A 24,678-nucleotide genomic window follows, 5' to 3' on the forward strand; every position below is an offset into this window, starting at 1 on the left:
AAACTAGTACAATGAATCACTGATAATGAATCAAATACAAGGGCATGAGAAGCTTAAAGAAGAGCATTATCCTGCCAGAGGGGGCAAACAACAGCATGTCAGTGTGCTGCGTTTACAAGTATTACAAGTTAGAATTTATCCTTGTGGTAGATCTCCTTTAACTAAACCTATGAAGTAATTTGAATTGAATAGCCTCACATTTTGTTTCTTCTTTCTCTTGTAGTGAGGAGTGTATCTGAAAACCTATTCAAGATTGTGCACTTCAGATAGATAAGGGCAGAAGCCAATGATTAACCCTTTCCATACCAGGAGCATTTATTGAAAACTGCTAAAAGCAGGAAGGCAGTGAAGGAACAAAAAGGACACAGGGACATGTTTCTTCAATAAAGTATATTCATGTCAAGACAGACAAATGATGCTGATAATGTGTCAGATGTGTCTTATGGTTGTGACAGCTGAATTCTTTACAAATGTGCTCGTGTGGTGGATTGGAATGATGCTCTCTAATAACAAAAGACAGCAATAAAACCTTATCACACATCTATTTGAAGCAATTCTAAAGTTCAGTATGTTATTACTGGGGTTTGATCTGTACACCTGCTGAAGGTTGAATCAAGACCTTTACATATAGCAGTTTTTTCTGCAGTAATCCCTCTGTTGTAGCTCATAAAGGTTCTCCTAAAATGTTCGCATTAGTAAATTGTCTTTTTACATTAAGTAATAATTATGGGACATTTATCTCAAAACTATATGGCAATATGTTCTTCAGCCCAGCAGTGTATGAATAAGATGAATAAATGGCAATACCAATGACAGAGTGTAGGGGCGTAACTAGGAGAGGCAGGGCCCCATAGCATTCCTCTAAATGGGGCCCTTTTACTCCCTCAGAAAATATACATATTTCTATAGTATCACATTTATACACTCTTACACGCATTTATACACTCCTGTGCACACATTGATTCACTGATATATATACTTATACACTGATCTGCCCCAGCTGCTGACCACATGGGGGAAGTACACGCAGGAATTAGAGATGAGACATTTGAATCTCAGTTGCCGATTCATACTGTGGAAGATGTGCACTGTTTTTATATATATATTATGCTGCACAATGTGCATTATAAAATGTATATAATAAGTATAGGTGCACATACTCTATTATTTAGTGAGGCAGGTTGTATGTCGTGGCCCACCGTGTCAGGGCTACTATGGCTGCTACCACTGTACTTATGTACAAGAACTGTTGGGTAATGGGAAGTATAAGTATTTACTAAAAAGACATGTTAGGGTACCTGGGCTTAGTACTGCTAAAGCAAATTATAGTCATACATACAGAAATTTATATATAAATAGATATTTAATATCTTTATTCACTACATGTAGTGCTGCTGAATTATTTGTAACTAGATAGATAGATGTGTGCTATTAAGATAGACCTGATCTATATAATGAAAGAATGGCAAGTCACATGGTCAATGTTATTCACTTGGTTGCAGAAACAAATAGAAATGAATATAGCTATTTTCTGCACCTTTAATGTTGCATGGAGAGCATTCAAAAAGCAATGCATATTATATTAGTTAATTCAATCAATGCCAAACACTTTATAGAGTAAGAAAAGATTTTCTGGGAAGAAGGAAAATATTAAAATCATGTGTTGGAGAAAAGATGAATGGATCAGCAAGCACAAAGTTATAAAAAGAACAGCAAAAATGCACATTATGCTGTCAGTAAAGCTCTACTATAAATGTGTCCACTGGTAACATAACAAGTCGTCTTAGGACAATGAAACCAAAATGTATCTATTCCTAATAAGTGATGTCAGAGCTTCATGGACTATTACAACTTCTTGGAAGGAATACTATGTTTAGCAGAAACTGACTGAATACTACGGCTCATGCATTTGGGCATATTATGGCTCCGTAAAAGGTGCACATTTTGGAACAAATCCACCCAGTCTGCTTCTGGCTACCCAAAAGGTAGGACCTAGTTGTGCCAAATTTTAGACTTTTTTGCAAATCCACTTCAGATATTAACACCGCATGTACCACATTCATGGTGCTGTCAAAGCTAAAGAGCTCCTGAGACAATCTAAAAACTGGAGTAGGATACCTGGCTAATGATTAATCTCCCCCAGTATGTCTACAGTATTCCACCAAGAGCAGTCTAGGGGGCCATATTAATGGATTTCTCTGACCATTAATACATGGTTTGCCTTCTATGGGATATATTACATGACCAATAATTTGGTGTTATTTTCCTGTAGCTTTATGGTGATGCCTGTAATTAAATCTTGCTTCAGTTCTACATAAATATGGCTTTGTAATGAAGTCCAGTAATTCTGCAGAGAAGTAAAATATTGTGATGTAATTATTCTGCACCAAGAATGTAAACAGTGATATACATATCCGAACTGGTGGAATTCTCATACACAAATTTCTAAAGATAAGAAAATAATTGATTTTTTATTACTCTTCAAGGTATTACATGCAGGCTTTAGCTCAGATAGAAGAAATGCCAGCAAATGACTAGAATAATAAAGGAAATTGCAAGACTTGAATTTTTAATAATGCTGCCAACAAAAAAAATCTTGGCATTAGCTATAAAGAATGGGTTACAACTGTGATGCCGTGAGTCACATTAATGAAATTGAGTAACACAGTTTTGTCTTCCGAATGCTTGTGCCAACCATTATCTGCAGAACGGCAAAACTCTACTACCACAGTAATAATAAATACAACTCCATTTTGCAACTTCTTAGACTCAGAAGGGGTATTCTCATCTGGACATTCACATTCAATGTAGCCATATGGCCCCTTAGAAAGGAGATAGCCTGGTTGCTGCAAATACATCAACAGCGTTGGTTGAATCCAAGAACAATCTTGCATTTAGGCATATGACTACATTTATGGGAAATCTTTATGTGAAGTCCAGTATAGCATTTATCATATAAGATTGTAGAAATACCTAATAATCCCTTCATCAGAAGCAAAAAAAAAAAAGAAAAAAGACAGCAACCAATCTATTTACCAAAAGCTGTTTGTTTGATGCACGCAGCCCAGGGTCCTAGTGTGCATGATCCAAGACAAAAAAAGGAGAGAAGGCCACAGCATCCAATATGATGAAAATAGGTTACACCTTTATTCACATAGGCATAGAAAAAACTGCACTTATTACTATGCCTGTGTGAATAAAGGTTTAACCTCTTTTCATCATATTGGATGCTGTGGCCTTCTCTCCTTTTTTTTCATCAGAAGCAGTTATTTGGGTAATGTGGCTGAAGATCTATGGATAAAAGCTCATAATGAAATTATACTGGAGTAATGCTCTCAGTTGCTGTCGCGTTACATTTTGCCATGCTTTAATTTGAAGGGTTCCCTCTTCTGTGATTTCCCTTAAAGCCAGTTCATGTATATCTTAGTAAAGCAAACTTTTTGTGTTGTTTCCTCTTGCCTAGTTAATTCTATTTTGTGCTAAATCCCAATGAATAGCAATAAGATAACCAGAGTTACTTTAGAGAAGAGAAGAAAAGGCTCTACAGTGATGGGAGGGGAAGTTTCCAGACGAGTATGCCCAAAAGGCCTAGCAGCACCACAGGTCATCATTAATGTCCATCAAATGCATTGGGAATACATCCAATTCTCTAAGCACAATGGTGTAATGGGAACAAGATGAAGTCCACCATGTAGTGGAGAGAGATTTGTTGGCACAGAGCTGCTTCATTGGAAGAATTTCACTATTTGTCCTATCCTAAACTAGGCAATGTGTTGTGATATTATGTGACAACATAAAAATGGCACAGGTCAGGTCAAATAATTGGCCTGAGCCAAAGCTTCTACAATTAGATTATTACATGTTAGCAAAAATAACTTAGATAACATAGTTTTCTAACTTAATACTTTAGGGTTCAGATTATTTTACATGCTTAAAAGTACTAGTGGTGCTTGTCTACAGGTTGTCCTCAGTCTGGAGAGAAGATGTTAATTCAGCTGCATATTCCCTATATGTATCCTGAAATGCAAATAAGATGTCCAGCCAGACCCAGTTACATAATACCTGCAATTATACAAGTACATTAGAGCAGCATGTGAATGCTTATAGATATAATATTATTTAACCCTGTGACCACAATACTGTAGCTATATTAGAAGTATCCCTACTACCTACTGTATATTCTTATGGAAAACCTTTTAGTAATCTCAATTATTCCTGTATAATTATTCTTGTCAAAAATTGTATTATTCTTGTCAAAAATGAATGTATGTTCCTTCATATATAAATATTACATAGCTGATTACATGCCCTCATCTCATCTACGACAACCCATGATAATGATTGATCACCTCATTTACGATAATCCCCACATCAGCTACATTTCCCCATTAAAAACCATTAATAAAAAATAACTATGCAACTCTGAACGAAACATGGAACGTAAGAGCTCCAAAAATAAAATCCTTGTATGGAATAAATCAGAGCTCTTCAATGTTTTTAGCTACAATGTATCACGGCCTGTGCTGTTAGTTCTTAACTTTCATGGTCAAGGGTATGGTTTAGTCTCTGCATAATGTTTCCACTATGCTTTAACAACAATAGTGATAATGGTCATACTTTATGACATCCTTCAACTTCAGGATATCTGAGCTCATGGCTGAATACAACCATTGTCACCAGACACTGTTAAATGGAAAATCTTTGGAATATGTATTTGAACATTGTATGACAGTACACACTATGAAAGTGGGTGGGCTGCAAAAGGGCACCATGCATTGTAATCCTCATTGCTATTATGTTACTGATCACATTTCCCTCTACATAAAGATTACCTGCAGTGCACACCGTACACCTAATACTAAGTGACTATTACAGGCTGAAATAATCATATCCCATTATTCTCCTCATCAATCTAAAGCTTAAGGCACCCGAACGGCTCAGTATATTAGTGGCATGACCAGTATGTGGATTCCGGTCTCTAGATGTTGACCTATTGTCTAGCATTTAATGACTACATTATTAAGTCTGGACATTTGCTCAACTGCACCTGTATATTCATCTATGAAAGCAGATGACATATTTTTTAATATCTTAAAATATGCCGAGGGTCTGATTCTCCACTCTATGACCTCTACCAGTAAATGAAAACACATCTGCTCTAGGTTTCTCTGTTACATGTTTAATTATTGTAATCATTTATCTCCACAGTAATATAATTAAAGTGGCCATAAACCAGAGATTTGACCATGGCTGATCTGAAAACATATCAGGGCTGCAATTATTTTCCCCTTTATGCTATTTCCATGTCAATGGGGCGTGGACTGGCGTTTTTCCCCTCAAGTGTTTTTTTTCTTGGTTGGCATCTTGATTTTGATTTTTGTTTATGTGAATAGTCATAAATCCTATGAAAGATATTTCATATATAGTTCATTATGAGGCTTTGACCCAAGGATAATAGCCACTCTGTGGGTCTTCTGTATTATTTATATACTTACAGGTTCAATAAAACCTAATTGAACCATCAAAGATAAGAAGTAGCAGATGAAAATTCCAATAACTTAAAAACGTATAAGCAGTCATTTAATGTATCGACTTACAGACATGAATTATGAAGTAAAAGGAAGAAAAAATTATCTATTTGAAAAGAAGCATTTTTTAAAATGTATATGTTATTGACTGGTTGTGGATACATGGAGTGGTCTTTGCTTAGGGGACAGGTGTCCCCCGTATAATACAGCAGACACCTCCCATTAATTGCTGCAATTGGTGAAAGCAACTTTTGCAGTTGCTAATTAGTGTTTGATCGCGGCACCTAAACATCACCGGCGCATAGACCCCAGCTATATTGTCGCCAATTGTCGCTCCCCATGAAATATTCCAGGTCGCTGCTCGATGGCCATGACAGCAGAAAAACTCTGAAGCTCCCATGGCTGTCATTTCGCATCTTCTATTACAGTCTGCCAAAGGTGCATTTAAGTAACAACTTAATCCACACTCCATCCGCAAAAAGCCATGCTATTTTTGCAGGGTATCATAAAATGTTTAAGATCTGTAGGAATCCCTTGATAAATGTTACTTAAATGTGGGTGCTAGAGCTTCACTTTCCCAGAACCCTTTTTGAGATTATGAAAATATGAAACATCACAACTATTCATTTGAGAATACATATATATTTAATGATTTGGATTTATTGCTTTGTGACTATTTGCTTATGAACAGCTGGAAACAAATAAACCCTTTTTATTTCCTCTAACAAAAGCCTATTATTGCAAACTTGTAAATGGCCTTATGGGTCACTTGCTTCTTCCTTCACCGCAGGGCAAAATCCTCAGGCACCTCAGAGTAAAGGACAATCATAGTATTTTCACCTTTAGCATCAGGAGGACCATAATCTGTCACTATCAATTCTGCATCATCAGACCTTAATGAGGGGAAATACCAGTGCCACTATTACTAGCTAAGCTCCCATAGAGAGATCTATCTGTTCCCACACATTCTGTCTTTGCTCAGAATGGACAACGCTAGAAGCTCCACCACTGAAGGAATCAGGGAATTGCCAATAAATCTTACTTAAAGAGAACCCGTCATGCAAAATAACCCCCCTAAACTAAATATATTTTCATAAACTGCCTTTAGAGTGCATTGCCTCTATCCCTTCATTGTCCCTCTACATGCCTGTAAACCTAAGCTATGAGGTCCTAAAGCTGTATGCAAATGACCTGTGAAATGTCCAATGAAGCATTAGCATATTCACGCTGTCCACTCTATTCATGAGTGGGAGGCACAGCCACACCCCCAGTGCATGACTGACAGCCTGTATAATGATGTGAGGCTGTATAATGATGTGCTTCCTGGTGCTGGTGGCCACACCCCCTGCAGCCTGTGTGTGCATGTGTGTGTGTGTGTGTGTTTAGGAGAGATACAGCAGCTCCAGGCAGCCATGTTATAGCAGAACATGTCAGATTCATGTGTAGCTCATGTCTGTGTCTCTCACCTGTGTATTAGGAGGATGCAGCATGTCAGCAGATGCAGGACACACACTAGCCATGCTTTACTATACATTACACACAGACATGAGCAGGGGGAGGAGAGGGGAGGGGTAACAGGGGTGACATCACTGCCTCTGACCATGTGACCAGCCTCATTTACATGATAAAAAATAGATGATTTTACAATGAATAATGTATGAAATAACTAGATAAAGGCTGCGATGGGATCCTTGTGAGCTGCTCCAACAGGTAGAGGTGACAGGACAAGTGACACAGACCTGATGACAGGTGTCCTTTAATACTTCTATTATTAATATAGTCAGCTGCTGAAAAAACAGTTCCTACATATTACAGTGAAAGATCAGCAACTTTGCTACATAATGTAACATAACAGTGATTGGACCTAGTGCATGGCGAGGGTTCACGGGCTGAGCCCTCTCCATAGCCGGTAAGTCTTTGCTGCATATTGCAGCAAAGACTTACCGGTAACACCTGCGATCGAAGTTAGCTTCCGACGGCTTAAAAAAGATTGCCAAAGATCGTCGCCCCCCATGATGTCATTGGGGAGTGGTGATCAGTTGCCATGGCAGCCTCGGGTCTTCCCGATGTGGCACATAAGGATGACTTGTGTTAACCCTATCATTACAATGTGCTATCAGCATATTGTAATGAGTGAGGAGGAAAATCCCTATATATTGCCATACAGTAGTATGGCAGTATATGTTAGGATCGATCAAACAACCTAGGGTTAAAGAACCCTAGGGAATAGTAAAAATAAAAAAAAGTTTATAAAAAAATATATAATAAATAAACCTAAAAATTCAAATCACCCCCCTTTCCCTATAACTGATTGAAATATTAATAAACAGTAAAAATCATAAACACAGGTATCGCTGCATCCAAAAATGCCAGATCTATCAAAATATAAAAATGTTTTTTCACTGCGTTTAACTCCGTAACGGAAAATAGCGGCCAAAGTCAAAAATGGTACTTTTTTGCCATTTTAAAAAATATAAAAAAATAAATAAAAAGTGATCAAAAGGTAGCACAGTCCTAAAAATGATAGCGATGAAAACATCATCAAAAGTTGCAAAAAATTACACCACCCACAGCTCTGTACACTGAAGTATGAAAAAGTTATTTGTGCCAGAAGATGGCAAAACCAAAAAACTATTTTTTGTACAGGAGGCTTTAATTTTTGTACATGTATGAAAACAATATAAAACCTATACAAATTTGGTATCCCCGTAATCGTACCGACCCAAAGAATAAAGTAGTCATGTCATTTGTGGCGCACAGTGAAAGCTATAATATCCAAGCCCACAAGAATACGACGCAATTTGTTAAGCAAAAAATAAGCCATACAGCTCTGTACATGCAAAAAGAAAAAAGTTATAGATTTTTGAAGGTGGGGAGTGAAAAATGAAAACGCAAAAACGAAAAAAGTTGCTGGTCTATCTGTTTAAAAAAGACTTTTAGGTTTAGTGGCATAGTATATTAGAAGGCTGCATATAAGTTTCCAACAATGTTTCCACTATATATTCAGTACATTCCAATATGCACAAAGGGATGTAACATAGTCATGCTTACAAATCTCCACTAGTTTTTTTTTTAAGGACACTATAAAGATGCTTATTCCTCAAGTTATGTCAACTAGTCCATAAGCTAAAATTAGCCTGTAGGCTACAAAATTTTGAGCCAACAAAGGGCTGGATACAAAAGAGAAGTCACCTTCGATCCAGGCGAATGCATGGATGCATCCCCTCGATCCATAGAAGATACAGGTGTGATTTCAGCCTAAGATTTATGGTTACTATGGTTATTGCATTGTATACTACTGTCAACAAAATATTATATATATATTGCATGGTGTATATACAATACATGCTAACATTACACTACACTGTTTACCCTTGTAAATAATGCAAGTTTTTGTGGCACAAGTATATAAACCCTTTGTTCATTCCCCTTATTGACAACTGATGAAAGGACATCTGGAAAGCAGAGCAGAACACAAAGGGGCTTTAGATTTCCTGAATCTACTGCAGGCATCCTACATTTTTCTCTAAAGCTGAAATGTTTTCCTACATTTAAAATTTCTTATTGACTGTAGTAAAACATGGCCTTTGGGTCCTACCTCTATGCACACTTACTGTTCTGATGCCATTCTCAAAGGCATCGCGGGCAAGAGAAGCTGGTCCGTCCACGGTTTTGCCATCATCGTCTGGACCCCAGCTTGCGCTGTAGATATGTACATGCTGTGGGTTTAGACTGAGGGATTTGGCTTCTACCATATCGGTTACATCTCCATCTAACATGCGCACTCCTGTAAATACCCATAGAAATGTTTTAGATATAAACACATTCACTTAAATGTAATAAGATTTGGCTTTACATAGGTGTATTCAGTCTATGAAATATGGACTGAATATTGGCCTTATTTCACACAGCATTATAGTAATCTATATAGTCCATACTTATAATAGTGGCTGATGTTTCCATATTTTCTGTTTTATATGTTTATAATGGAGGAATGTAACAGAAAAAATAGCATAAAAATGAGCTTAGCTGTAACGGGATTGTCTTAATAACTTAAGGACACGGCCGAAAATGGCCGGACAGGACATTCAGGACGCTGAACTTTTTAAAAAATTTTTCCCGCTCAAATTCCAAAAGACATAACTTTTTTATTCGACATATTTTTTTGTGGTAAGATTTGTATTTCCCAACTGGTTAAATTTTATGGTAAATATAGCATGATGATTGGCCCGGTAGGCCGAGTGGGCACATGTCATCGTGCTGGAGAGGAGCAGTGCAGAGCTGGCACTGTAACACAGTGAAATATTGGACATGTCCTATAATTTGCTATCCACGGTCATGGGGCAGTGCGACGTATGCTCACCACACCATGACCAGGCACCATAGACGCAAATGGTGCAGCTGCATACATAACTACACAGGCGGTTACGCTGTGCAGAGCAGGTCTCCCTCTGCACTAACTGCTGTTGTTAGGTTACACAGGAATAGGGAGGAGGGAGAGAGAAGGGGAAGATATGTTCTGCACATTGTAACATTGAAAAGACATCACTGAGGGGCTCTGGAAACCCCTTTCAGAGCCCTTCAAACTCATTAGCATTATTAAAGGATTACCACAAGGATTGTAAACTAAGTCCACTGGCATTCTGGTGTACCCCCTTTGACAAAATCTGCTCTTCTCTTAGTTTCTTAAGCTTTTAAAAAAGCATCATTTTAAGAGCCTTTTTTATTACAAACAAAAGCATAGGAAGCTGAAAGAAGAACAGATCCTGGCAGATGGGGATCTACCAAAATTAAAAAGCCATGTAGTTTTATTATTTTCCATATCAATCTAATAAATAATAATATAAGAAATTATGACATATAAAATCTGATATGTACCTCCAATCTTGGCATTGAATGCTATTCCAACCGTACAGTGTGAATTGTTTGCAGTAGCAGCAACTTCTCCAGCACAGCGAGTGCCATGTCTGAGAAAGGTAAAAAATAACAACTTTCATTTACAATGTGGAGGGAAAGAAAAGTACTAATTATAACACACAAAGATGAAAATAATTGATGACATTGAATATTCTAATTAAAAAATATATGCTTCCTGTATTCTCACTGCAGTCTGCAACCAACTTATTTTTCTCTACTCCATAAATTTCAAGGGTTTTAAATGATGTTCATAAGCACTTTTGTACTTGAAAAACTATTCATTTGGTTTGCATATATTTAAATGAACCCTGTCACCAGATTTTACCTCATTAAAATACCAGCACCCTCATTTAGGGTATAAAACGTCTTTTCTGTAAGGGAAATGTTGGAACCAAAAACAGCAACACATTCTGGGAGCTTTAGCAGTGCTTCTGCTCCAATTATTCTGGCAACTACACCACCTTCACGCCACAAGTGGGCTGGCATGGGGCATTCCTGTCCTGTACCTGCGAACTTTCGAAAAATCTGTGAACATTCACCACTCAATGTTTGCAGAATTTGACTCAAAACTACACCAGTAGACCTAGCTGGAGGAAACATCATGCGATCTAAGCCTCATGATGTATCCACTATGGCGACGGGGCTTTATCATATGCCAGCACACAGAGCATCAGCGTAAGATAAATCTCCCCATTTTGTACAGGTTGTGCTGGGTATTGCTGATTCACATCAATAGAGCTGATCTACAATAACAAACAACTTTAGACTCGGACCTTTAGTCTAGTTTTTCTAAACTTGGAAACCCATTCAACCCAAATAAATGGATTTAAGAAAGAAGATAATAACTAGACATTTGTGGTCCCGCTATAAATCCCATTAGCTCAACCACTTGTAAACCATTACTGCACAAATATCCCTCACATTAAACCAAAAAATACAAGTATATGGAAATATGGATAATTTATTTAGAAGAAAATAGGTTTATAAACATTATGTAAATTAGGTTGTTGGGGAACCCAGGCCATTGTCCCTATTGCGCAAGCATCAGCATAAATCCCATCCCCTATCCTGGTTGAGACACCCACTACCCTTAATTCTCACCCCCGTCTCAGCTGTAATATTAACAAGAATGGGAGGGAGGTCCAACCAACAACCTAAATTTCATAGATTATAAATTTTGATGAAAATGGATGATAAGTCTGTTAGATGGTATGTGTGGGTTCAATGTCAGTTGTAGTTGTAGCATTATTCTGGTATTTTTAAAAATACTTTAGGACTATAAAAAAAATGTAATACTGCTATAATAATATAATAAAATAATAATAAAACGCCCTTAAAAGTTTGGGAAAAAGTGTCAAAGTGTAAAATGCTGGTCAAAAACAATGTGAATTACCCATTTTTGGTACAATTGTTTTAGAATTTATTTGAATAGGCACAAACTAGGAGTATACCGTATTCAGAAACGTCCAGTTTGGTTGCATTTGTTGCTGCCATGTTGCCATAGCTAGTACACTTGCCAATAAAGAACATTCATGGATCATATTTGACCATATTATCACTGCTATGTATGGATAACATGTGTGTCACATTATAATTTCTCCAGATAAAGTAATGTCTGAGCTGTCTTTTTTCATAGTCTTTGTATAAGGTTTATTAGTGTAATCATTGTTAAGTGCCCATTGTTACTGCGCTTTATACAGCTGTGCCACATGTGAATATAGAACAATGGCTTCATGTTTTCTCGCCTGTGCATCTGTGTGTAATGTGCCCATAAACCACAGGAAGAGCAAAGTGCTTTACCATAGAGAAGAGAATATAAAAATATCAGCTGTGCCCTGGAGTAGTTTAGATAAAAATCTTCTAAAATGTCACCAGCCTGATATGAATGAGATGGGCACATGCACCACACTGGTGTCCAATCTTCCACAATGTCCTCCCAAAGAAATGGGCAGATATGGCTACAGGACTGTAAACAGCGTCTGTAAAGAAGTAATCCATGTCTGACAAGACCACTTATAGCTGGTATTTATTGTAGCATAAACATTGTCCATGATACCAATTTCTCTGACCCACTTTGTACCTTAACCTTTGCCTGTACAAGTCCTAATTGCTTCCCATAAACTACACAATATTCCTGTCCTGTGCTTTTCGGATCATGCATTATATATCTGATGCCTAGGAGAACCATTTTTCTTCGAATTATACTAGAATAAAAAGCCTAAGGGTTCTATAAAGCAGCTTTGTGTGTTATTGGAAGTAAAGTAGATGAGAATGATGACACGTCCCTTATGATTTACAGAGCGATACATCCAGGATACCATATATATATATATATATATATATATATATATATATATATATATATATATATTCATATTATAAAACTAAATGTGCAGGGTACCACTTGCTCAGCTTTATGACATTCTTTGAACAGGTAAACCTTCACATGAAATTTCCAGCTGTAAAAGAAGATATAACTGCAAAAAGGTAATTGACTTCCCAACTCCACTCAGAATTCCAGCAGCGTTTAACTCTGCGTGAGCTGTGACATTTTGAGTAGACTGTTGTTCTTAAATGTCACAGGTCCCCAGAGATGTTTGAAAAGTGTCCAGCATACTGCTGTCTGATGGGGAGATGGATTTCCCAGCACTTCTTCTATAGCTATGCCTTTGCCATTAGATAATGATCAGAGCAACTTTCTTTTATGTCTGCCAGCAGCGAAAATCAGAATATAGCCTAAAATTATCATCATACAATGTGATATTCCTCACAAATTTTCAAAAAAGCTGCAGTATTATATTAAAAGAAAAACTGTATGATAAAAGTTACAACTTGAGTGTCAAAATCATCATCATATTAGAATAGCTTAAATAGAATAGCTGTTCATGGCTCAGGTTACTGAGTATGGCTGCACTACCAAACCCAGAAGTATCTTCAGAGAGAAACAGTGTCAGCACTGAGTAGCAGACAGCTGCCCTATGTAAATCATGTAGCCACAGTGCGCCATTGGGCACACTGACATCAGCAGCTCCAGCCTAATTTATATATTTTTAAAACTTAAAAAAAATTTCAGCAGAAAAGCCCCATAAAGCTATAATAGCAAGATACAGCTAGAATAGGGGCCCACAGCTGTACAAGTGAATGATGCTATATTATGCACTAATGTAATGATTGATTTCCTTTAATCTACCTTTTAAAGAACCTCTACAATTACCTTTATTAGGGATATTAGCCTGCTGCTGTTTTTCAAAAATGACTTTTATTTTTATGTAAATAAGTAGGAAGTGTCAACCATGAGCAAGAAACATGTGTCATTACAACCATAAAAATACAGTAAATGATCAAACTTTATTCTTACAAAAGCATACAAAAATTTGACAAAGACCAGACAATAACATTTAAAAACACCCAAAAAGTGTAACAAAGTACACAACAACAGACTCAATGAGCTGAATATAATAAATTCATCTCTAAACCACCCTGACTGCAATTAAGTATTTAATTAAGTGTTTGTTAGTTACACAAGAGTAATAACACAGTGGGATAATATCCAAGGTTCATACCATCAAAATATCACTGTAATGCCCTGTATATACCAATACCAATCAAACATCAAAGGGATGTGTAGAACCTATATGAAGATGGAATCATGATCGTTATCCAGGAACAAAACACCCTGTCAAATCTTTGTATGCATTTGTAAGAATAAAGTTTGCTCATTTACTGTATTTTTATGGTTGTAATGACACATCTTTCTTGCTCACGGTTGATATTGTGTCATGGTTGATACTGTGTCTTTGAACCAGTCATAAGATACATTGCAGTGGAGGACTCATATTTGTGCTTCTGAATTAGTATGAAGTGCTAACCATAGTTAACTAAAGCACAACTAAGACATTTATTTTTGTGTCTATAAAAATAGAGCACGGAATAGGATGTTGGATTCACAATAATGTCTAAGAATTCCAAAAGTGCTGAGGTGCGTGTGTGCATGGGTGAAGGAAGCTGTCTCAACACCCATCAGGAATGTTATATCCAACGTCTTTTACAGGACAATGTCAATTTACAAAGGGAATCTATAAATAAATCAAAAAGCTACTGCAAGGTGGTCGAACCTCGAGAGGAAACATGTTTAAACAACATAAAGAGCCTTTGCCTGAGAAACTCCAAATCTCGAGCGCGTGCTTCATTTCACTGAAGTTCTTTTATTGTTTATAATGGAGAGGAACAAGTTCCCAGGCTTTTTAAATTACAGTCTAAAGAGACAGAGGGCTAAAAGGTTGTGCATTTGTTCTTTGTGTTACTGTCAGGATGATAAAGTAGGCTGAAAGACTGCAGGAAACCTTGGTAACACAAAATGTTGCATTATTAAGAAAAGCTTGATAGGCATGCCTCTACCTGGGGAAAAACACACATTTTTTAAGTATCAGAAATTCCCAATACGTTTAATGATCTACCTGTTACTCTGTATTTTTTTTTTTTTTTTTTTTTTTTTTTTTTTTAAATGCTTTATTATTCCATATAATGATACAAGACATCGTTTGCAACAGAAACCATGTACCATTTAAAACATTACATGTAAAATTGTTAATAACCTCCTATGCATTTACTCCATCTACAAAGATCATCCATCCTATTGCAAAACACAAAATGTCCCAATCTTGATCCCCCCCCCCAAGCCCCCCTCCCTCCCCACCCTCTACCGATGCCGGAGACGCTGAATGGACACAATCTATACACCATGGGTTACAGAGAACCCTCTATAACCTCCACTGATTCCATACCTCATTAAGTCTATTGCCTTTCTTATATCGTTTCTCGAACGCACATTCATATGCTTTTATACGCTTAACTAAGTTGCTCCATTCATTCACATCTGGAGGCTTTTCGTCAAGCCAGTGTCTAACTAATACTAATCTTGCGAGAAACATGGTCTTCAGGGCCAGATCCCTTTTTAATCTGTCATCTAAGAAGATCGGTATCAAGCCCAGGAGCCCAAAGGTGGGGACTCGCGGGAAAGAGCATTGGAACTGGGCCTCTAATCTCATAAATATCTCCTCCCAATAGGGGTTGATCTTAGGACAATCCCATAGAACATGTAAAATATCTGCTTGTGAACAATTACACCTCCTACAGTTCGCATTTTCCCTTAAACCAATTTTAAACATTAAATCTGGTGAAAAATAAATTCTATATAAAATGTATAATTGTGTGCATCTGTGATTTAGATTAATTGTTGCTCTTACCACATTCCTATAAATATCACGCCACTGAGCCCCAGTGATAAACCCGACCTGGTTTGCCCATTTCAATTGAGATACGTGACTAAACTTCTGATCTATAGTATACCTAAGAAGCCTATAAATATTTGCTAAATTAATTCGAGTTACATCTAAATCTAATAAATCTATAAATTTACCCCCTATGTGCGTCCTAAACCTATCGTGCTGTGTCTCTTTCCTATACGCATGTTCAATTTGACGGTACCTCAGAAAATCCCTTTCCTCAAGCATGTCCCTCATACACCAGTCCTGAAAGGAGGGCAAGGTCCCATCTTCCTCCAACTGTCCCAAGGACGTAATTCCCTTTCTTTCCCAGAACCCGACATCGTCCATCTTAGCTAGTTCCGCAAAGTTGAGATTACTCCACAACGGAGTAAATTTAAAACCTCCAGTAATACCAAATAACCTCCTAAGATCTCTCCAAGTATACAACAATAGCCGAGCCAAAGGGAATCTCTTAGCGTTCAAACGCTTCAGTTGGCCTGACTCTAATAGTGCCAGCATTGAATCAAATCTACGTTCCACCAACGAGGTGAGCGCCAAAAATATATTGGATTGTCTGTTTTCCAAAATGAACTGGGTCTGGGCTGCCAAGAAATAGTGATAGAAAGAGGGAAGCGACAGCCCACCCCTTTCCTTATTCAGCATTAGAGTTTCTTGCTTGATGCGGACCCTTTTCCTCCCCCACAGTAACTTGTTTATAATAGCACGGATAAACCCGAACCATTTCTTGCCTATCCAACATGGAGCATTAGCTATAACATATAAAATTTGGGGCAGCAGAACGCTCTTTATAAGTATTACTCTCTCAGCCCGATTTAATGGTAGCGTATTCCAAGTGTTCACCTTATTTTTAATTTTTATTAATAAGGGCACTAGATTCAAGGAGATGTAGTCGTCAACCTTGGCGGTGATCTTTAAGCCAAGATATTCACAAGCAGTGGAGATCTTAAGTCCAAACAACAAATAGTTAGGATGGGAGTCCTCATCCAGAGGCACCATGATTGACTTATGGGTATTTATCTCAAAACCGGAAAACCTACCATACTCCTGAATAACCTTTAGGGCCCTTGGAGCCGATGTATCAGAGTCCTTGAGGAAGAGAAGGACATCATCAGCATATAACATTATCTTGTCCTCAACACCAGCTATTCCTCCCCCTTCTATCACACTGTCTGCCCTCAGTTTTATTGCTAGGGGCTCTATAAAGAACGCAAATAAGAGCGGGGACAGGGGGCAACCCTGCCTTGTCCCTCTAGACAGTGTAAAGAAAGGGGAGAAATCACTATTAACCCTGACGCAGACCTTCGGGGATTTATAAAAGAGTTTAACCCAGCTCAAAAACCGGTCGCCCAACCCGAATCTAGACAATACCTCCCAGAGGAAGTCCCACTCCACCCTGTCAAAGGCCTTAGAGGCATCCAAAGACAGGATGGAGCGAGACCCCCCCCGACCCATCTGGAGACCCGCAAAGAGCCTTCTTATATTGGTCTTACTCTGTCGCCCAGTCAAGAAGCCACATTGGTCTTCATGTATCAATAATGGGGCGCGCTCTTTGAGTCTATTTGAAATTAACTTGGCCATCAGCTTGGCGTCTGCGTTAATAAGCGAAATCGGCCTATAAGATTCCGCCTCCAAAGGATCTTTATTTTTTTTCCGAATCAAGACTATGCTGGCTTCATACCACGAGTCAGGTAGCCTACCCTCCCTTTGCGAAAATTCCCAGGTCTCCATCAAAACGGGTAAAAGAATGGCACCAAATCTACTATAAATTTCTAAAGGGAGCCCATCCAAACCCGGGGCGGATTTACGTCTAGAGGAAGCAAGAGCCTCCTCCAGCTCTTCGATCGTTATCGGGCGCGATAGCGCCTCTACCCCTTCCCTCGAAATCGCGGGAATTTGAACCTTACCTAAAAAGGATCTTATATCATCTAATGAGACCTCCAAATCTGAGGTATATATACCCTGAAAAAATTGTAAAAAGGTATCCCTAATCTCCTCAGCGTTAGTAGTTGTTTCCCCAAAGTTGTTTTTTATGGCTGTTATTCTATTATCCTCTTGTTGTTTTTTAACTTTCTGCAGGAGCCCCTTTGACGGCATACCACTCTCACAATGTGCCCTTTGGTCCAAAAAGAATAGTTTCTGTGTCGCCTTCTCTGCCATGAATCTATTATATTCCTCTTGTGCCCCAATAAAACTATTACGCCGCTCCCTCGAACCACTCTCCAAATAGGCCCTTTCTTTTTCTTTCAGCTCTTTGTTTAAGAGCCTCTCCTTACTGGCCCATTGCTTACGCAAATAAATGATTTCTGAATTTAGTATCCCTCTAATAAAGGATTTCAGGGCATCCCACATTAGCCCCTGGTTAACCCCGGCTCTGTTTGACACAATAAATCTATGAAGCTCTCCCTTGATTTTATCCTCATCTGACAATAACACTAACCAATGCGCATTGAGCTTCCAGAACTTGACAGGCGGGTTCCTTGATCCCAACAACTCGAGAACCATTGGGGAATGATCGGAGATAGAACGGTTATCATACCGCATCTTCCCTACCCAATCAATGGCCAAATCATTAGCCAAAGCTAGGTCAATCCGGGAAAAAGTGTTATGGGAACGGTTGTAGCATGAGAAAATCTGAAGTTCCCCCTTTAAACTTCTCCAGACATCTCTCCAGCCCACTTCCTGGCAGAACCTAGCAAAGGGGGTATCTCCATTCTCTATCCTTCCCAGGTTTTTTTTCCCACCTGTACGATCTTTCTCCTCAGACATTACAGCGTTAAAATCGCCCATAATCAAGACCGGGCAATCCCCCACCCTTTCAATAAACCGCAGTAGCTTTATCAGGACCTGATATCTAAAAGGGGGAGGTATATAGACTCCTGCAAAAACGCATTTATTGCCATCTAGTATACCTGACAGGAATACGTATCTTCCTTCTGGGTCACAACTTATATCTGAGGCTTGGAAGGCAACGGATCTGTGAATCAAGATAGAGACTCCTCTAGAGAATGATGAAAAGACAGAATTGTATATCTGACTGGCCCACCTCCTTTCTACCAGAGCCAAAGATTCCCTATCAAGATGTGTCTCCAATAAGATAACAATCGCAGGGAGTTGTTTGACTATGTAGTCAAAGATAATGCAGCGTTTCAGACGATCTTTAAGCCCTCTTATATTCCATACTATAAACCTAGTACCCATCTATTATATCTAGACAAAAAACACCAAAGGGCACAGCAGCATGCTCTAACCAGACAGCATCCCCAGCATCGGCTTTTCCCACCCCCCCCAAATCCCACCACCTGTTCTACCATAGTACAACTCTTCCTGCTTCAGCCACTTTCCCGCCCCCCCTTCCCACCTACCCCCCATTGCTGACCCAAAATAGATGTAATGGCCTAAGTATTCATATTCAAAGACCTTTTTGATCCAACCAATCTGAAACTTGTTCTGGGGTATTGAAAAACTGGGACTGGCCTTGAAAAATAATTTTTAATTTGGCCGGAAACATTAACGAATAAATAATACCCTTGTCTCTCAACCTTTTTTTTACCTCCAAAAAACTCTTCCTCCTCTGAAGAGTGTCCTTAGAAAAGTCCGGGTATATTGCTACTTTAGCCCCTTGTATTGTAAGGTCTTTTAGATCACGTGCTCGTTTCAGTATCATATCCCGATCTCTCGAGAGTAATGTTTTGCATATAAGGGTACGGGGAGTATTCCCCGGAATATAGGGGCCTGCCGGAATTCTATGGGCCCGCTCAATATCAAAATGCGGGGAAAGATGCTCCTTCCCTACTTCCTTCAAAAACCATTCTTTAATGTAGCTTACGGGGTTATCCCCCTCAGCTTTTTCTGGGACCCCTATTAATCTTAGATTCGCTCTTCTTGAGCGGTCCTCCATATCCGCTATTTTCCCTTTCAGGGCCTTGTTCTCTACCTCCAGACGCGAGGTGACTTTTTTGAGGGTACAGACCTCTTTCTCAATATTAGTAATTTTATCTTCTGCCATTTTTTGCTTATCTCTTAGCCGGTTCAGCTCTTCCCTCATAATGGAGACATCTCCTCTCAAGGCCCCGACCTGGTCTGTCAGCCCCAGTATTGCTGAATTACAGGATTTTATGGAGTCTAAGATCTCTTTTAGCATTTCGTTTTCACCTCCCATGTTTGCCTCGCCCCCGTCCCGATCCTCCTCCTCTACCGGGCCCGACCTCGAGCCCTGCGGTTTGGGATCTACAGTTTCATTTTCCAAGTTTTTCTGACTCGATAATCCTGTCCTAGTTTTAACTGGGGGAGATTTCCATAATTTGTCCAACTTTGCGGAGTTCTCTCCTTTAGCCCCTCCTTTCTCTTTTTCTTTGGGGGATGCTGTCCCCAAGGACTTCCTTGCAGCATTTTTAGGAGGCATCTCTGCTACGGTAAATATACCCCAAAGCACAGTGTTACACAGCTAGGAAAAAATACATATACCCAAATTGAGGCGCCTATAAGCCGGACCAGGTGTGCTAACCCACTTGACAATAGCAATTGACAATGAGTAATATTAAGTTATTACAATACACATATCACTTAAACAATAGGAGGAAAGATCGGAGATTGACACAGAAAAACCGCAAACTATTCAGTAAGCCGGACGGGCTGATACTAAAACCGACACATAGGCAGAACCGGAACCAATTACCCTAGGGGAGGTAAGACAGTTTTAAGTCCAGAGATAGTCTATTACGTATATTCCGTTGTAGCTCTCCTATAATCCTGTGGATATGATGCCCCCGAGGACACCGAGTAATAAAATTCCAACTTGCTCTGACAAAATTCAAATAGTTACATAGTAAGTGTAGATATTTGAGATCGAACGATCAGATCAGAAACAAATAGCAAGCAGATGTCCAACAGATGTTAGTGTCATTAGCAACAGAGCAGAGTTAGTAGCATATGCAAGCCAATGTCAAGCCAATGTTAGCACGATTAGCAATAAGTCAGAGTTATCACCATATACAGATGAATTAGTACACGGGTAAGGAAGATTGAGGCCAGGTACATCTCACCCATCTTGACGAACCGCTACGCGTAGCAGGGGAATCAGTCCAAGTACAGGCACATCTCACCCGTCCACGGGAATTGTATCAGCACGGATTCGTCACCAGCTTGCCACCCAGGGACCAAACACGATGAACTGCTTACAGCCTTTATCTCCGGTCGCGCCGTCATCCAGGGAAACTCTCCAACCCCGCCGCCTCGGCAGCGGTCTCAGAATGCACCCCTCCAGGTCAGCGCGTTTCCGGGACCGGGAGTCTTCGTATCGTCTGTCCCTCGGTCGTCTTCATCTTGGAGCCATCTAGAAGCCAGCACACCCCAGGACCATAGGCTTTTCGGCGCTTGGGTTTTCGGCGTTTTGGGCGCCCGTGCGCCACACCTGCGCCACACTCGCGCACAGCTGCGCCCGCATCGGCCGGCCTCCCTCCACAGCACGCGGGGGACCGCTGCAGCCACCGACTATGGCGCCCGGACCTGCGCCCGAGTCCTCCGCTCTCTCTCCTTGGGCCAGGACCGGGACCCGGAGCTTGAGTCAGGTCAGCGTGGGGAGCGGGGGTAGGGAGAACGGCGGTGCAGCGCGACGTGCTACGTGCTACGTCATGCCGTTACGCTCCCCAAAACATTGTGGTTACTCTGTATTACAGAGCAGAATTTTAAGAACTTGACCCATTGGCAAAGTCTTATAAATTATTTTTTTAAAAATCCCCCAAAGTAGCCTCTAACGGTTTAACTACAGGTATGTAGACTACATTTTGTTTGGAGTCATTGGAGAAGGTTTATTTTGGAAATTGAATAAGTTTGTAGATTTGTATAGATATTTTTCAAAAGTGCATATTATTTTACCCCACCATTAAAATTTACCACTAGTGTTGAACAGACCTGCTGCCATGGATCACAGGAGTTATCTGTGAGAATGTTATCTCTCAGAGCTGCCACCAGTATTTAAATCACTGTGGCATGTGTACAAACACTACCGTTTTGAGGAGGATAGCTGCTCTCTGATGATATTCAGCAATGATATTCCCCAAAATGGCAGCACCAATGCGCCGCTGGGGTTCAAATGTTGTTGTGGGTTTTACTGAAGTAGGGGAGACGGGTCCAGGTTCGAGCAGTGTAATACATTTTTCTAAGTTCGGATACGCTCATCACTACTTATCATTTATTTAAGGTATTAGTTATAACTTTCTGACTACTTACGAAGCTGGAATATTCACCAATTGTATACTTGAAGTCTCTCTCAAAAAACAGTGATATCACATGTGCTCTTATGCTCCATGCCAAAATTTTGTGCTTTCAGTGAGAATACCAGGCATGGGACTCCCTTTGATCAGATGCTTATAACTTATAACTTATACTGCAGATAGGTAAAAAGCTGTTATGGTGGGAGAAAACATTCAGAGAAGTTGTGACATTATTGAATCTACATAACACCTTTCCATTTTCTTTATTAAGTGCTTATTCTTTATAAGGAAGAGGACAACAAATGCCTTAGAGTTTCCCCAAGATGTATGATCAACCTTTATGTCTTCAATCAGTTGGAATGGAACTTATGTAAGAGGTAACAGTTATTGAAGCAGAAGCCACAGGAATTAATCAATTGACATGGCCAGTGTATGAAAAGAAGATACTATGCAAGTTGACATTTTGTGTAAACTATACTTCACTTTCTAAGGCTTCAGTATGTGAGCCCTAGCTGTTCCTCTGAATGCACTGGGAAACAGGAAGTTGCTTACTTAGGTGGCCATTTTGAATGCTATGGAGCTACCTTTCTTAGTTACATGTAACCCACCGCACATAAGTATAGAGCGTTACGTCTTTGCTCCCAACTCTTAATTATCTCATAAAGTGTATATTATAAAGTGTAAGTGCTGTAAGTTATTGACTGCAGCTGTATCGGAAGCATTTTATCTTGAGCTACAGCATACATTTCTCTCTCACTGTTATTTTATTTCCTTGAATGAAGGTGTGCTTTTTGTTCAATAGTTTAGCTGTGTAATGAACTCGAAAATTACTTACATTTACCATTGTTTTACAGCCTGTGACATTGTTGCACAGAGACCAAGCAGCAAATTAATTATGTATTAGGTTGTTACTGAACAGTTATGCTATTTGTACATTACCATCTATTTTCTCCCCTGCTGTTGGATTTTCCAAAGTATAGATTTTCATTTTAACAGATAACAATACAGAAATTGCTCCAGCCAAAAATAACATTCATCAGTTCTTCTGAATCCTTATGTTTATTAACATGGAGTTGTTTTTAGTTGTCAGTTGAGCTGGTATTGGAACAAAAAAATTACTTCCTCTGATAGGACAAGTATTCATTCATCTTGGACTCTGCATGTTGTCTCAGACCACTGATTGAAAATAGGAAGGCTGCTGTATTGACCCATGATGTGGGTGCTGTGTTAAGGAAGAAGTAGAAATCATGAGATGCCATACCCCAGGTAAGGTAAATGACTATTAGCAAGAGTAATGTGGTTAGTGAGTTTTTGCAGTTCGAGATTTATGTGTGTATGCAGCCTACCAGCAATGGTCAGTTGTATAATATGTCAATGTCCGTTTCTTCCTCTTCTGATGGTATATTTTATATATTTTACATACAATATATACGTAGGACCCGAAACTATATAGTTAGGAATGCAAAACTAATTTACATATAACTTAGAAGGTGATTTTTTTCAGTAGGTAAATGGGTTATTTGTAACATAAAAGAAGGAATCCTAGAAAATATATTTTATACCCTACCCAAGGGTGTTGTTATTTTAGGGGTGAACATGCTTGTGATAGGTTCCCTTTAACGTGTCCTTCTGTATAACAACCAACAATTACAAAATCTCAGTACTTTATGCAAACCAAATATTTTTTATATAATAATGGGTTTCATTCAGATCCAGGTTTCCAGAAATATCTCACAACAATACATCAACAGTAAATCCACATAGGAATTGTCAAGTTAATAAAGAATAGGAACTAATTCAGATCAGACAGTGACCTTATCCTTAGATTTCCTGCCACCTTTCGGCCCAAGGTATTTTCCGTGGGAATTAATCCATTAACGACCAGGGCCTTTTTTGTTTTTGCATTTCCATTTTTCATTCCCACCCTTCAAAAAACTTTTTTATTTTTCCATGTAAAGAGCTGTGTGACAGCTTGTTTTCTGCGTAACAAATTGCTCTTCATAGTGACGGTAATTACAGTAGTGTACCATGTCTTGTACTAGGAAGCAGGAAAAAAATTCCAAAGGCTTTGAAATTGGTGAAAGAATGCATTTCCGCGGTTTTCTTGCAGGCTTGGATTTTGGGGCTTTACTCTTTGGGTCGTTACGATCACGGGGATACCAAATTTGTATAGGTTTTATAATGTTTTCATGCATTTACAAAAATTAAAACCTCCTGTACGAAAAATAAAGGAACCTATTGTAATAAATAGGTTAAAACAATACAGCTTCGGCATTTTGGCTAGGCTGTGATGGCAACTGATCACCACCCCTCCCCCAAAGTGATGTCCCGGCTAGCACCAATTGCGGATGTTATCGGTAAGTGTTTGCTGCAATATGCCAGCTATGGAGAGGACTCAGCCAGTGAGCCCTCTCCATTCATCCGCAGTCAACGCTCGATGTACTGTTACGTCACACGTCATTAAGGGGTCAAACATAGAAGTCAGGGTCTGAGGTGATGGTGTGTTCCCTCAGGTTGTGACCTCCCTCTTTGATGTGGCACATTTTTAAATGGTTTTATTATGAGAGTGATTTTTGTGTATTATGGAGTACAATCTGTATTTTCATACATATTTGTATTATTTGATCGTTACAGACTTTACAGGTGATTTATTATTTTTTGAATTGTTTGAGGCGTCACAACCCAAAACAACGTGTTCAGAACACAAATTCATGTAGACCATTCCAAACAGCT

At 39.1% G+C, this 24,678-nt stretch overlaps 1 protein-coding gene across 3 annotated transcripts in view; it reads right to left on the reverse strand.

The window, feature by feature from the left end:
• PCSK5 (proprotein convertase subtilisin/kexin type 5) overlaps positions 1-24,678 on the reverse strand; it is a 254,780-nt gene that overhangs the window by 133,828 nt on the left and 96,274 nt on the right. For all 3 annotated transcript variants that reach the window (XM_072150928.1, XM_072150930.1, XM_072150929.1), the window contains exons 6-7: positions 10,407-10,495; positions 9,143-9,315 (exon numbers count right to left, since the gene is read on the reverse strand). In XM_072150928.1, coding sequence (XP_072007029.1) covers positions 9,143-9,315; positions 10,407-10,495 — 262 coding nt within the window. The remainder of the gene's footprint in view (positions 1-9,142; positions 9,316-10,406; positions 10,496-24,678) is intronic.

This window comes from Engystomops pustulosus, chromosome 1 (genome assembly GCF_040894005.1).
Source record: "Engystomops pustulosus chromosome 1, aEngPut4.maternal, whole genome shotgun sequence".
Classification (NCBI taxonomy): domain Eukaryota; kingdom Metazoa; phylum Chordata; class Amphibia; order Anura; family Leptodactylidae; genus Engystomops; species Engystomops pustulosus.